Source organism: Primulina tabacum, chromosome 4, assembly GCF_025594145.1.
Source record: "Primulina tabacum isolate GXHZ01 chromosome 4, ASM2559414v2, whole genome shotgun sequence".
Lineage (NCBI taxonomy): Eukaryota > Viridiplantae > Streptophyta > Magnoliopsida > Lamiales > Gesneriaceae > Primulina > Primulina tabacum.
The window spans coordinates 1,924,517-1,940,154 of NC_134553.1; the positions used below are offsets into that span (position 1 = coordinate 1,924,517).

The 15,638-nt window shown below is 34.1% G+C and overlaps 1 protein-coding gene and 2 pseudogenes across 3 annotated transcripts; 1 reads left to right on the forward strand and 2 right to left on the reverse strand.

Moving 5' to 3' along the window:
• Positions 1-837: 837 nt before the first annotated feature.
• LOC142542293 (E3 ubiquitin-protein ligase RGLG2-like) lies at positions 838-4,560 on the reverse strand. 3 transcript variants are annotated; one of them, XM_075648867.1, is made up of 12 exons: positions 4,430-4,560; positions 3,651-3,877; positions 3,216-3,300; positions 3,001-3,141; positions 2,811-2,924; positions 2,632-2,729; positions 2,405-2,484; positions 2,198-2,303; positions 1,953-2,080; positions 1,691-1,871; positions 1,183-1,239; positions 838-1,080 (listed from the first exon to the last, which is right to left on the reverse strand). In XM_075648867.1, the coding sequence occupies exons 2-12, from the start codon at positions 3,870-3,872 to the stop codon at positions 1,000-1,002; spliced, it is 1,293 nt and encodes a 430-aa protein (XP_075504982.1). In that variant the 5' UTR covers positions 3,873-3,877; positions 4,430-4,560; the 3' UTR covers positions 838-999. The 3 variants fall into 3 exon arrangements, with proteins under 3 accessions (XP_075504982.1, XP_075504983.1, XP_075504981.1); XM_075648868.1 differs by having other exon boundaries at positions 4,374-4,503; XM_075648866.1 differs by having other exon boundaries at positions 4,288-4,439.
• Positions 4,561-7,864: 3,304 nt separating this feature from the next.
• On the reverse strand, positions 7,865-10,844 carry LOC142542294 (putative late blight resistance protein homolog R1A-10; annotated as a pseudogene).
• A 724-nt stretch (positions 10,845-11,568) lies between these two features.
• On the forward strand, positions 11,569-15,139 carry LOC142542295 (serine/threonine-protein kinase AFC2-like; annotated as a pseudogene).
• The last annotated feature ends 499 nt before the right edge of the window (positions 15,140-15,638 follow it).

Sequence of the window (15,638 nt, forward strand, 5' to 3'; positions counted from 1 at the left end):
CATAGAAAATTTAAATCATAATATGTCTACATTATTGTGTCTACACGCGTTTGCAAATTTAGGATCAATGTTCATAATGTGTTTTACGTGAAATGGGTCAACTCTATCCGTATTTACAATAATAATTAATATTTTTGTCATAAAAAATAATACTTTTTCATTAGTGAATCAAATAGGAGATTCGTTTCACAAAATGACTCGTGGACTGTCTTTCAAAATTTTGTATGTTATCTTATTTATATATCTATTTTATTTAGTAAAATCACAATTGATATTTAATTTAATAAATGTTTATTGGTTTTATTTTAACATTATTATGATAATTTAGTTAATTAAGATAATTTTATTTGATAATATTTTGTCTATGTTTACTCTATTTAAGTACATCGTGATTTTGGTTTTGATAAAATTCACTATTATGTTATTTTTATTATTTTTTCATTGTGAATTATATTTGGATGAAAAATATATTTTCTAATGTAAGAGAGTTATCGTTATGTTATAATCACGCGGATTGAAAGTGTCATATGAATAGGTGAATATATATGATTTATTGTCATAATATATTTTCATTTTTTGTGTTTTATATATATTTAGATTGATAAATACTCATAAACAATATGTTATTCGATTTTAAACATTATCTAAATCTCATTATTATATATTTCATTATTAGTTATCTACGTGCATCGCACGTATACATTCCTATTATATATATACATATATATTACTTGAACAAGACTGAACAAAGAAATAAAGCGTCACAAATCGGATAGCATTTGCATTATAAACAACTCAAGAAAAGAGGTGCATTAGTTTACGAACTAAACAGAATGCTAAACAATCAATGTACCTTCAAACGATCAAGAAAAATAATCTGATGCTGTACAGATGCAGATGCAAGAGTGAAGACAGAGTAAGGAAAGTAGCAGCAGATTTGTACATGGAAGAGATCTTTTATTGGATGAATCTCATTCAATTCGATGATAAGGTTTCTATTCAGTAAAGCTTTATCCTTGTTTCAATTGACATTCGGCAGATTGGGCATGATGACAGGTCTTGGCCACATCCACAACACGTCTGCTTAACGAAAAAGGAGAAAAAGCATGGAAGATGAAGTCATGGTCACCGGGCATTGTTATTTTTTTTTAGTAAATGGAGGAACTAAAATAGTACTTATACCTGATGTCCACAGCCAAACGCCATATCCTTCGGATCCATAAGGCAGACAGGGCAAAGCTATCAAAGTATTAATAATATAAGGTCAATATACCTGGACTTTGTCATTGAAAGTCGGTGTGCCATTATCGGAATCAATAGCGAGCCACATGCCTAAAAGGGTCTTCATTCTAGAACGAATATGTCATGCCTTAGAGGAGTTCAGTTCCTGTTCATAGCTTCGAAACTCCTCTTGCTAAATCCCTCATATACTTCATTAAATTGGTAAATGGTGCTTATTTTTAGGCCTTTGTCACTTAATGTTCAATCAACTGGGTATATACATGGTCATATATTTCCTAATTATTGTTGCACCACGTACCTTGAACTAGAGCTTTTGAAAAACATGGTTTTTAACAGCAATGTAAAAGAATTATGGTATTTAGGCATAACTTCATCACCCAAGAACAAAAGAACAGAGAGAAACAACTAAAAAAATTAATGGACTATTTACAAAAGCGGGATTCCATACATGGTTTTCGGAAGCATAGCTTGAAGGCTGGCTCGTTTGAGCAACTGGATCGTGTCCTCGAGAAGCAGGTGCACTTGGGTAAAAATTACGAGAATGGGGAGGCTTTGATGCAGTGGCAGCAGCTGGACGATATAGAGGAGGGGGAAGAGATACCCTGTCTACATCCTTCCCTCTAGAAGCACTGAGCAAACCACTCGATCAATGTAAGAACATATCGGTTAAACCTTTCCCAAATTAAAAGAAATTAATTGTAATATTTTACCCAAGAATTTGGAGCTCCAATGTTGCTTTATATTGAGACGGTATCTCCATTAAGGCTCCAAGCGCAAACTCAGCTTCTTTCCTGGATCGGTCCATGTTTTTTGACATGATTTCTGTGAAGTTTACAAACTAGGGATATACAGGGAAGTAATAAATGATGTAAGATTTTAAGATAATTGCCAAAATGAGTACTCTTTTTTTTTTCTTTTTTTTTTACAACGAGCAAGCTACATCTGGTTATCTTACCTGGAAATTGTCGAATGCTCGAGCAGGGATATTGTCATCAAATTCCTTCATCATATCCCATGGCCCATCTCCAACTCCCACTAAAATTATTGATAACGGGTACTCACTGCAAAATGAACCAAAGAACGTAGGAAATATGGTGAAGGGATTCAATTTATTTTTTAGCACATATGATCGCAGCACATCATTGGCATTCACTAAATGCACCTGGCTTTAACTATTGCCTCAACGGTTTTCCTCTCTTGAGTACTTAATTGGCCTCGATCAGTGTCAACACTTCTTGTAACCTAATTAAATGATAAACCATGGATGAACAATGATTCACAAGCCAATACTTCAAAAAATGAACCATTACGGTAAAAACCAACGTAAAGTTCCATCAAGAATTGGGGACCAATTATAGTTTTTATTTGTTCCAAAAAAGCACTGCTTACCTGTCCGTCAGCAATAATCAGTAAAACATGGTACTGGCCACCACTATTCTCAACAATAGTGATCGCCATTTCAATGATAGGAGCGAATGATGTTGGCCCTGAGGAGACAAGAAGCAAGAGTTATCAAGAGAAAAGAAGACTGATAAGTTGGGTAAAAATCAGAAGGCTCGAGTTTGAACCTGCAAGTCGTAATCGAGGTACTAATTCCCTATATCGTGTCAACACTTCCTCAAAGCCATCACAAAATCTCTCATCCGGGAAAAAACTAAAAACTTCTTGGTCATGCGTTGATGCTGTCAAAATAGAATAATAAAATCTCCAATTTCTCAACCGCAGAAAAATGAAATAACAAGATTCTCGAGAAAATACCATCTCCAAAACCATAACATGGAATTAAATTATCTTCATCAAATTTGGATAATGTTCTCCCAATAATTGATATCGCTTGTTCATAAGGATTTTGCTCATCTCCAATGGCATGCAAACTTCTTCGATGAAATGACCTTGCACCTAAAACGGAAGAAAGTTCAATAGCACTGCACTTTTATTATTTTAAAAAAATGGCACTGCAGAAGACAACATACCTGTCCATTCATTGCTCTTGGTAAAATCAATGCCAACAATTAAATTTGAGGATTCCAGACCGGCTCGTGATAGTGCATCAGTGACCTAAATCAAGCATATTTTATTGAGATGAATAGTTCAAGAAAGTTCAAGGCACGCTTCCTATCTTTACATAATTAGAAAGGATGAAACTAATTTCAACATCAGATTGTTGTTTAAGAAGATAAACTATCTCGACATATCCACAAACACGTGCTTACCATGCACATCTTTAACAACTTTAGACAAATCTTAAGAATGCACGACATTAAAAATTTCTACGCCATCGAAGATTTAGTTTACAATAACCGACAATCAAGATTCCAACTAACTGACAAGAAAGATCCATGAATCTGCTCTTACTTGCACCCTTTTTTAATCTTATTCAGCACAAGGATTTCAGATGATGAGTCTACCTGTTCTAAGGTGTCGTAGTTGTCATCTATTCTCGAGAACTTCCTCTCCAATTTTCTCTTGGACTCATACGGAACACCATAGGTTGGCGTTGGGGGTGTGTAGCTGTGACTCGGTTGAACATATGATGGCTGTGGATAGGGATGATTATTCCATGATTGTGAACTGGAGCCATAATTTGAATACCGACCCGAACTCGGATTCTTTGAATTCTTCCCACCCATGAGCTCTACAGTAAAAAAAACATTCATGTTCATAGAGAGGATATGTGACTTTCCCTCAAGAAGGAGACATATTATGCAAGCCCCAAAAAGTATAACATCAGAAACTATAAGTTTCTGAGGATCTAGACTTGTAAAATTAAAAAAACAAATAAAGAAATGATTCCAAAAGAATATGATATAAAAAATTCCCACATCATTTCCATCCCAAAAATTCAAATGCGATTGCAATATATGAACAAAATCAGCACCAGCACGTTTCAGTTGAAGTCCTAAATCCAATAATGCAATTCAGATCTACCAAAGTAAAAATTCAAGCATATCAGTCCACGGAATCGCACTAAGATAATTAATAGAACACATTTTTTTCTATCAGCAACAAAATAAAATGAAATGAAAAACCACCAAAGATTCTAACCTTGATCCTCCAAAAATTTCTTTAAAAAAATCACAAAGAAAATATAAAAAACAATAAATATAACCAAAAGGGAGAAGGGAAACAACATTAGCATCAAAAACAGTATTTTTCCTCCTTCCCATCAAGAAATATATCTTCAAACCTTGTTATCAAGCACCGCACGCCATGCTCACTCTGTTACAGTAAATATTGGAAAGAGACGATAGAGTCGAAAGTCGTCGTGGAAATTTGCTCGAGTCCACTCCACTTTATCCTTTTAAACTTAAATTAATTAATACTAATTATTTCACACACGTATAGTGTGCGTCTGTATATTTTTTATCATTATCTATGGACTAAAATAAAATTTGATAAATTATTGAAAGATTAAGTTGATATTTGAATTGTTGAAATAAAAAATATAAAATAAAAGTGTGTGTTGAAATTTAAAATCGAAAACAAAAAACAAAAGTCTAATATTAATATCATATAAGGGTAAAGTTGGAAGAAAAAGTCGGTGTCTTAAATAATTATATCAATTCCATCTATGTTAACGTCAATTAAATTTTAAACATGGAAGAAAAAGAATATAAATGATGATTTATAGTTTATTTGACACGAAAGTTTTGGAACCAAATGTAATTGAAATCATGATAAATAATAATAAATAATAAACTACATATGAAAGCAATGTTTCACCCAACCAACATGAACAATGACACAATTGCACTTAATTGCTTGTACCTTTCAGATCCTTTGTGAAATAAATCGGCAATCGCTCACTCAATCAAATCATCAAATCTAATATATACAAGGGTGATTAGTGATCATTTACTACTTTTTATCACATTTTTCTAAAGTTCCATTAAGTGAAATGTTCAAGTAATTTTTTAATATGTGATACGTCGAGTCGATCCAAACTGTCATATAAATGAGATGGACTAGGCTGGAGAAATGTCAACCTATTTGGAGGTTGGCCAAACGGGTTGAGTCCACACGGGTTATGGGTGAAGGCGGTGCTGGTCGAGACAGTAATATAAAGTTGTGTTGTTAAGTTTTTTTGAGATAATTTTTTTTTACTTACTTTTAATGAATTTTAATAATAAATAACTTTGTAATATTTTTTTAGTTTTTTTTCATATTTTATTTAACAAATTAATTTTAGACATTTTATTAGTTTCTTAAAGTAATGTTTTTAAATATTAGTTAAACTATTTGATTAAGATATATTTTTATTTTCTTAGAATTTCAATTGTTTGTAAACATTTTTTATTAATTTTTTAAAAATAAACGGGCCGACATGTTTAACCCGCAACCTAATGGCAGGTTGTGAGCTGATCCGCCAGTGCATTTTGACATTCATAGTAGTAAACGATCACAAATCCGAACTAAAGTTATTAATTATTTGATAATTTATATCACAAATATCTCAAATTAAAATATGATGGAAGTTATTAATATTATTCTAGTACTCAATGACATGCTATCCGTGCATAAACAAAAAAATTATTATGATTTTTTAAAAAATAATTAAAAGAAAAAGTTTACATTTTTTAAATATTATTTTGGTTTTTTATAATTATTTTTAAATGAGATCACATGATAATTTGAATTTAAATAAGATTTAGATACAATGCAAATAGATTTGTGTTGATAAATTTACTATCATATATTTCTTCTTAAACAACTACTTTTAAATTAAAAAATGAAACTGATATTAAATAAAAAGAGGGCCATAACATCAAATTTGTTAGTATAAAGACATCAAGTTTAATAATATACGTAGATAGATTATTATTGTTAAATTATAGGTTAATTACCAAAGTCCGAAAAAAAAAATCATGTTGACCATTAAAGATTTTATTTATTTACTACCATTTGATTTTTGTCAATGTAAAGTACACGTAACTGAAAATTGCTCTTGTAATATTATATATATATATATATATATTCTATAAAAAAAATAAATAGATTAAAATATTGAATTCAATGCAAGCTACTTGACAAGAAGATTAAAGATAGGTGAGACATCGGGAGTTTTTCTCCTTTTATCCTAATATTATTAAATAATATGTCATTCGTATTTTTGTACAAGTTACATATATATATATATAAATGATTCAAAAGTTAATATTTGACCAAATATGAGAAATACTTCAAATATAACATAAAATAATACAAGATTTTTGGCCTTAATCAGTTTAAGGGTGTTTTTTTCCCTCTCCTCATAAGTGAGAATATTTAATCTTTAATTTTAGTGAGAAAACTTGTGTGATACGGTCTCAAGGATCGTATTTCGTGAGACATATATCTTATTTGGGTTATCAATGAAAAAATATTACTTTTTATGCTAAGAGTATTACTTTTTTAGTGTGAATATCGGTAGGGTTGACTTATCTCACAGATAAAGATTCATGAAATCGTGTCACATTAATCCTATTCAAATATTTTTATTTGAAACCGGCAAAAAGTATATATATATTTTTTGGTTTACCAATTCACCAAGATTCGTGAATACTTTAAATTGGTTTATTAAAAGGTACCACGACTGGAAAAGCAATGAAGAGATTTTGGTTGCTTAAACTTTTAGTTTTTTACTCATTAATATTATTTTGTTTAAAAATAATGAAACACATTTTCTACTTTGATATTGGTTGAAGTCGCTGATCTTTTTGGTCAGTCTTTTTTTTTTTCCTTCTCAATTTCTAGAGTTATATTTCACAATTTATACAAATCAAGGATCGGCTGACCGGATCATCTTCTAAACTCGAAACCATTTCCATTGTTGGGATGGGAGGCATTAGTAAGACAACTCTTGCTAGAAATCTCTACGATGACTCACTTATTGAATATCATTTTGACACTCGTGCATGGGTGACTGTATCACAAGATTATAACGTGCGAGAAATTTTTAGAGACCTTCTTAAATCTAGTGGATCTGTCAAAAATGAGTTCCGTATTGTGATGGATGATGTGTGGGAAAGGTTTTTTCCAGATGAATCGTCTTGACTTCCCGGTTATCAGAGGTGGCTCTTTATGAAAATTCTATTAGCTACGGAAAAGAATATTTTATTTCTTTCTTATTTTGATAAATATCAATTTAAGATTTTGATTTTTTAGATTATGAAATCTTGCTTGATTTGTTTCTATGTGATAAGATCTTGGTTGATTTATATTTAGATATCATAGGATTTGTATTTAATATAATCTTTTATCTCCAAGATATTTTATCCATGTTTAAAATAGTTTTATCCCTCGTGAAAATCTTATTAAAAAATTATATTAGTCCGATAAATCGAATTGAGTAACCGGATTTTTATTTATTTATAACCGTCAGCATAATGTATTCTTATAATATAGTAGATAAAACAGTATAAATTCAAGTTAATGTTTCAGAAGAGACATTGAAAGAAAGGCAAATTTTATTTGTTTCTCAAAGTGCGACCATAAGACTAAACAAATTTAAACCAGAAAGAGCAAGCAGTTGGAGGATCACAAGATTGATGGGTTTCCCTTACATTGTTACATTTGTTAGAAAACATGAGACCAGCAGTTTAAGAATGTTCGCAAACTGCGGATAGAGCTCGATTGAAGCAATCGTTCTATAAATTACAAATATTAGCATCTTGATATTGGGTACCTCAACTTCATGTAAGAGTACTGCGTTTGCGGATGGGAACACCAAATGCACGTCGAAGGGAAAAAAATTTAAAATGAAAATAGTGTATTCCTATTACAGATACAATTGAAATTGTACCACCTTCTGAAGGACGGTTTTGTCTTAAAATGTTCGATATTTCACACTAACTTTAAGGCTGTCGTTTCCTAAGCTCCGTTGTTCCTCTTCTATTAGCTTTGCTGACTTGACAAGGGAATCGCTACAACAGCGCAGCTCAAGAATCTGAAGAGTTGTAATGTCTCCAATGGCAGAAGGGATCTCTGCCAGTTTGAAGCAAAATAAAACATTCAGCTGCCGAAGGTTGGGGAAGTGTGTTTCATTGGCCTTCCATTGTCTCAAATGGATCTCATCAAGAAGCAAATATTTAAGCCGGAGAAATTCCCCTTCCTCTGGTTCCCACACTCGGCCTTCGAAGGCGGATTTTTTAAGTTTCAGAACTTCAAGATTAGGCAAAGAACCCACCATCGTCATCTTGCTCCAAGGAATCCGACAACCACCGCTCAAAGTTAACTTCTTGAGTGTTGACGGGAAAGAAAAGTTCAATGGTAAATCTTTCCAAAGTTCCACTGTCATCTAATGACAATGTCAAAGTCTCAAGACTGTGTAGGTAGACGAAACTGTTGAAGTCCTTGGGCGACCATCTTTTCCGCTTGCCAAAAACATAGGAAATCCTCAGTTTCTTGAGATGTGGCATGATCTGAAAGACCTCCTTTCTGCATTTGAAGTTTTCTATTCCAGAAAGTGTCTGCAGGTGTGCCATATCAAAAGAATATTCCCTATCAAGTCGTTCGCGGCAAGGGTGAGGGAGTAAACCTCTCTTGAAAGACAGATGCCTCAGTTGTGGCATTTCCCAGATTTCAGAAGGTAGACACCAAACTCCAAAGTTGAAATCATACACCCCTTGACTTAAAATTAAAGTCTGCAGATTTCTAAGTTTGACTATTGCTGCAGGAAGTTGGAGTTTGAATATGTGTCTTGAAATCAATAAACCAAGGTATCTTAAGTTAACCAATTCAACCATCTCAATCGGAAACCCATGAAACTTTATTGTAAGTGCATCCAACACTTTTAGGAGTCTAAATCTCGCAAAAGATAATGACAAGTTCCCCGAGTCATTCTCGGCAAAACATAGAAAAGAACGGACTCGAGATTCGTGCATGCCCACACGCAAAATATGTGAATGAATGCTAACGCGATACTCGCTATATCCGACTTCAGGAAGATTACGAGCGTTGCGATTCAGAACAAGAAGAAACCTCTCCTCCTTGGCTTTTTTGACGCACAAGTCCCGCAAGATGTCATGCATGATGCATGTTTTGATTTTGCCGCGATGGCCTCGCTTGCCAACCATAATGAGACTCCTGTCCACAAGATCTTGTAAACAGTCTTCTGCCACCTCTTCCAAACTCTTGGAATATAGTGGCTTTAAGAATCCTTCAGCAACCCACAGCTTGATGAGTCGAGAGATCAAGATGTCGCGATCTTCAGGGAAGACTCCCATGTAAAGGAAACACGCTTTTAAATGATGAGGCAAGTGGTTGTAACTCAAAGATAGAATCTCCATTAATCTATCATCATTTCCAGTTACACCTGACTTCATATTTCTTGCAATATACTCCCAATAATCTCGAGTCCTGCGTTTGGAGAGGACACCACCAATCGTGACTAGTGCAAGTGGAAGCCCTTTACAATTTTTCGCAATATCCATCCCAATTTTCTCCAACTCAGAAGGGCAACATTCTTCTCCAAAGACCTTAGCACTCAGCAGATTCCAACTCTCTTCCAAACCAAGAAGATTCATATCATGAATATAGCTAAAAGATTCGGAAGAAAAGGCCACCTCCGATAACCGAGTAGTCAATATAATCCGACTACCGTTGTCGTCATCTGGAAATAACCTTTTCATATAATCCCAGAGCTTGGTATCCCAAACATCATCCATCACAATCAGATACCTTCTGCCCTTCAAACTTTTATACACAATCTCTGCTGATTCTTCAATACTGATCACTTCATCATGTGATTCGAGTTTGACAAGTACAACGGAGTTCCAAAGATCCTTCACTACGCCTTGCCAGTGATAATCTTGAGATACGGTCACCCATGCGCGAATGTCGAAGTGATAATCAACAAGTGAGTCTTCATAAAGATTTCTACAAAGAGTAGTCTTTCCGATACCCCCCATCCCCACGAGTGAAATGATGTCCCGACTAGACGATGATCCAGTCAGCCAATCCTTGATTTTCAATAAATCTTCATTCAATCCCACAGTAGCACTCTGTCCACAGGAAGTAGTTCTTGATAGGCGAGCACCAGGTACTCAAAGATTCAGCAACCGGAGGCAGGAGTTCTATCATTTTACCCTTCTTAATCTTGAAGAAAGATTCCAAGATAAAATCAAACTCCTCTACACTCTTCCGTAGGTGCTTGATTTCCAACTCCAAATCATGATTCAAGACCTCTCTTTGACGGAAGGCCGGAATCGCGTTTTGAATCGTAGAGCAGAGCATCTCCCAAAAAGAAGTGCTCGACTTTGGAAGTGCCTCTTTTGCTAAATGGGATTCAATGATATCTTCCGCCTCGTATGCTGCATCTCTGATTTGGCCTTCTAAATCAGTGATTGTTATGGTACAGTTTTCGGAAGAATCTTCAAGAAAATCCAGCAAGTAACATACATTTTCCTTCAGAGATGAAATCTGTGGACAAGGATGAAGGATTTTGTCAAGTGTTTGCATGAGTAAAACTAAAGCAGAATAGGCCATCTCAGTTCATCTCCTCACACACATTACACACAATGATTTTGAATCACACTGCAGTCAAATATTTTCGTCACCAGATGCATCCCACACATGTTTCAATGCAAGTTTACCAACTTTGGATTCTTAATAGAAAAAGATAATGAAATGTGTTATTATTTTATTAGCAACTTGAGAATTTTAGATACTTTTTTTCTACTTTCAAAATACTGATTTTTTCAATAGTTGTTTTTTTTAGGAGTCATACGATTCATTCAAAAGTTTTAAAATCTAGATAAAAGATAAATAAATATTTTAGTATATTTAAAATAGAGTGAGTCTCATGTGAGCCGAGACGGGTCAACCTTACCTATATTCACAATAAAAAGTAATACTCTTAGCATAAAAAATAATATTTTTTCATTGATGACCCAAATAAGATATCCGTCTCATAAATACGACTCGTGAGACCGTCTCACACAAGTTTTTGCCTTTAAAATATTGAAAAGTAGGCGAGATGATAATTATAGACTACCAAATTTACTAAAACAGTTTTGTATAATATTTTTTATTAAATAAAATTAGAGAACTTTGTAATTAGAGAGTTATTTTTGGAACCTCAAAAATCAAATTTATGTGTGTGTATTCCATAAAACTACAATTTGATGGGCCCAGTTGACCAAACCGAAGGTAAGCCCAGACCACTAGTGGTATAGGCCCACTTGTTAATCTCCATAAATTGACAGCTTTTATTTTATTGGTGGACAGGGTAGTCATCCAATGAAAGCAAGGGTTACGATGGTACCACGTGGACGGTCAGATTCGCCCCAAACGAGATTAGGCCACATTGTTAGGTCAATACGATATAGGTAGCGTCGAACATCGGTTTTCTCGCGCACACGCACAATCTCTCTCTCTCTCTAAAATTCTTTTGTTCTCTGGGATGCCTCTCTCTCTTATTTCTCTCTAAAGAAAGTTATCTGTTTTATCTCGGATTCGTATATCTGTAATGGAGATCGAACGCGTTACGGAGTTTCCGATGCATCAAAGGCCGAGGAAGAGGCCGCGGTTGGGCTGGGATGTTGCTCCTCAACAGCCGGAGGTATTTTTAGACCTATTCTTCAGATTCCGTGGTTTGTCGATTTTTACTCGGGACTTTTATGGATGTGATGGAAAATTAGGATTTTAATAGAATCGGGTGGAAAGTTATCACCTGTATGCGCTTGATTGTGCACGGGGGATAATTTTTAAGATGAATCTTTTCTTTCGGTCCAGGCCTGTATGTGTTTTTTTCTCTCGAGAGATGGGTGATTCTTATTTTGGTGGATAAATTGCTTGCGTTATATTTGATGATATCGTATATATTTAGAAATAGATTTTTTTCCTTGATAGAGGTTATGCATGAATTATCTGTTTATCTATATTTTATCAAAATTTTACTCATCATAGAACTATAAATACTTAGGGGTTTACATTAATTTTATGCTTGGATTTTTTTATGCATAATTTTTTATGCCTTAAATGCGCTTCCTGTGAAATTTCTTGGTGAAGTTCAGTCCTAGTTTGATATATTATGATGGAAGGGAAACAAAATATTTGTTTGGAACTCACTCTGATATAGTGTTAGATGGTTACCTTTTTTTTAATCTTGTTAAGGAGTTTTTGATGGATAACTTTGAGTTCAAATAGTTTAATTTGAGTCGATAGCTTGATATTGATTGACATACCAAGTGTTTTCTTCCATTGACTTGGTATGAATATATTTTTTATTTGAGCTGAGTTATTTTATGAAAAAACATTATACTAAGCTTCTCAGTTGATGCAACCTATGAATGAAGTGTGTATCGGTTGGTCTGGAATGTGTTTTCGTGGAGGTAAACAAAATTCTTAATATGTGATATTGAAGAAAAAAAACATGAACGGATGTGTGTGTAGGCTCAGCTAGGATTGTTTTGTGGCCAAGAGGTTGGAATTTGACGAGCTATGCGCCTTCAAGAACGCTTTCGGATCATCCTAGTTCTCTCTTTCTTAAGGACTTGGCCCGAAATGTTTCTCCCCCTTTACGAGAAGATGATGAAGATGGCCACTATATGTTTGAGCGTGGAGAAAATTTAACTTCTCGCTGTAACTATCTTCTTTCATCATCAGATCATATTAAATTATTGCTGGCTCCGTCTTCTGTGTACCATGCATGTAATTTATTGCTTCAGTTTGTTAGAAATAACATGAGATGATAGTCCAGTTTAATTTTTGACGACATGTATCTTCCGTATGTAGGACCAGGGGATTAATTAACTTGCTGTATTCAATGCTTAAAAATTTAATTTTGGATTTATGGACACATTTTATCTGCTTTAAATGTTTTAATCTTTATAGTTACTATTTCTGTAGTACTTAATTTCTATTTATATTTCTAATTTGCAGATAAGATCCAAAGTAAGATGGGTGAAGGTATGTTACCTTATCGGTGATCTTATTTCTCTACTCTATTACTGTTTATGCATTTGCATGATAAATGGAATTCTTCCTACCAGGAACATTTGGTCAGGTTTTGGAGTGCTGGGATAGGGAAAGGAAAGAAATGGTTGCCATTAAAGTTATTCGTGGTGTTAAGAAGTACCGCGATGCAGCTATGATTGAGATAGACATGCTGCAACAACTTTGTAGACATGATGAAGGTGCCGAACGGTGAGTTTCTGATTCAGCTTGTTGGCAAAAATTTGGGCATTTGTAAATAATTAGTTGTTGAACCAGTTTATTTCTTGCAGTTGTGTCCGAATATGGAACTGGTTTGACTATCGTAACCATATATGTATCGTAAGTATATGGTTGATTTAGTGGATTAAATTTCCCCTACTTGATGAATTATAGGGATTAAGATTTGTGGATGGACTTAAATGGTCTTAACAGGTCTTTGAGAAGCTTGGACCTAGCTTATACGATTTTCTTCGCAAAAACAGTTACCGCTCATTTCCAATTGATCTTGTCCGTGAGATTGGCAGACAACTGTTGGAATGTGTAGCATGTGTGTAAATAGTTTCTCTTCGTCGTTAATATTTTCAATTGGATTTTTGTCAGTAAATGTTATGATTTTATGAAATATAATTTTATCCCATTAAATGAATACATATTTTGTCAGATATCTGATCTTTTTACTTGAGTTGGAACGTGGTGCAATAGCTTCATGGTTCATTATTCCGGTGTTTTGCATTATTTTGATGTTTGGTTTGTTGAATCTCAGTTATGCACGATCTGCGCATGATCCACACGGATTTGAAGCCTGAGAATATTCTACTAGTCTCACCTGAGTACGTCAAAGTTCCGGAGTACAAGGTAGATTGTTATCTCATATTTCATTTTGTTGGGTCTTTAGGATGATTGGTCATGTGCTTGGTTTTTAGTTTGCAATACTCTGTACTTCTGTTACTTCCTGCCTGTGTTATTTAGTTTGTCTTGGTCTTTATATTCTGTGTTAAAGTTGTCTGCTTACTACATCGTTGTTTTTTGTTTCTGTCCAGGATTCGTCGAGGTCTCAAAGTGGGTCCTACTACAAGAGAATTCCCAAGTCAAGTGCCATAAAGGTCATTGATTTTGGTAGCACAACTTATGACATACAGGGTCAGTCATACATCGTATCAACCCGACATTACAGAGCTCCAGAAGTCATTTTAGGTACGGTAAAGTGATTAATAATATATTGTTTATATTTACTGATACGGTAAAATTATTTTGCCTGTGTGATTACACTTTGTATCGACTTTTTTGAGCAGGACTTGGGTGGAGTTATCCTTGTGACATATGGAGTGTTGGTTGTATTTTAGTGGAACTTTGCACGGTATGTCAATTAAAAGTCTTATATTCTAGGTTTTGTGGACATTTGACTGATTGTCTTTGTTTGTCTAACTGACTTAATAATTGCTTTGCTTGTCTTAACAGGGTGAAGCATTATTCCAAACACACGAGAACTTGGAACACCTCGCCATGATGGAGAGAGTCCTTGGACCCTTACCTCACCACATGTTGAAGAGAGCTGTGTAAGCTAGGATTCTTGTGTGGCAACACAAATGAACAGATATTCAAGTAATTCTAAGTTGTGGTGCATTTTTATGCTTACAGTGGACATGCTGAGAAGTACGTCAGAAGGGGCAGGTTGGACTGGCCCGAGGGAGCAACATCTAGAGATAGTATTAAAACTGTTTCGAAGCTGCCTCGGCTTCCAAACTTGATTATGCATCATGTAGACCATTCAGCTGGAGATCTCATTAAATTACTGCAAGGTCTTCTGAGATACGACCCTTCGGATAGAATGTCAGCTCGGGAAGCCCTCGGGCACCCCTTTTTCAAGGAATCGTATAGAACAGTCTTGATTTGATACCACATTTTGATGCCAGGGAAGAGGATGCAGTGCCATTTTTGACTCGCTACTAATATTATATGCTTTTGACACCCCATTTTTACCTTTGGTCTGTACATGTGTCTATTTCGATTTTCTTAAAAACAAGAAATCATGTTTTATTTCTAATTTTGAATTTATTTATGAAAAGTTTATATCGATATTTCAAACATTTACGTTGAAAAAAATAACATTTTATTTATAATTATGAATTTATTTATGAAAAATCTACATGATATTTCAAACATTTACGATGTTTTATGTTTGAAAAAAAAAAACATAGTCATATTTCTGTACAACTATATTTGAGTTACATCAATACTCTCCAAAAATATTTTCTTCATGATAATAATATATAATAATTTGTGAACTTGATTTATTTTTCTCAATCTTGAATGTGGAAATTTTATGAAGGTAGAGATATTTTTTTCTTACATCTTCGTGAATCGATAAGAGGGTGGCGCTTTTTAATTACGATTTTCCATGCAATAACTTCCAAATCTAATTCATTTATTTAAGATTTTCCAAAAAAAAAGACTAGCATTTTGAACAAAATCCAATTACT

Bases quoted from the DNA above. Each gene is read 5' to 3' on its own strand.
- LOC142542293 (XM_075648866.1), bottom strand. From the start codon at position 4,381: ATGCTAATGTTGTTTCCCTTCTCCCTTTTGGTTATATTTATTGTTTTT. The intron at 2,730-2,810 runs GTTCAAACTCGA...TTGTCTCCTCAG, and splicing joins ACCTCGATTACGACTTGCAG to GGCCAACATCATTCGCTCCT. The intron at 2,485-2,631 runs GTAAGCAGTGCT...TCATTTAATTAG, and splicing joins TGATTATTGCTGACGGACAG to GTTACAAGAAGTGTTGACAC.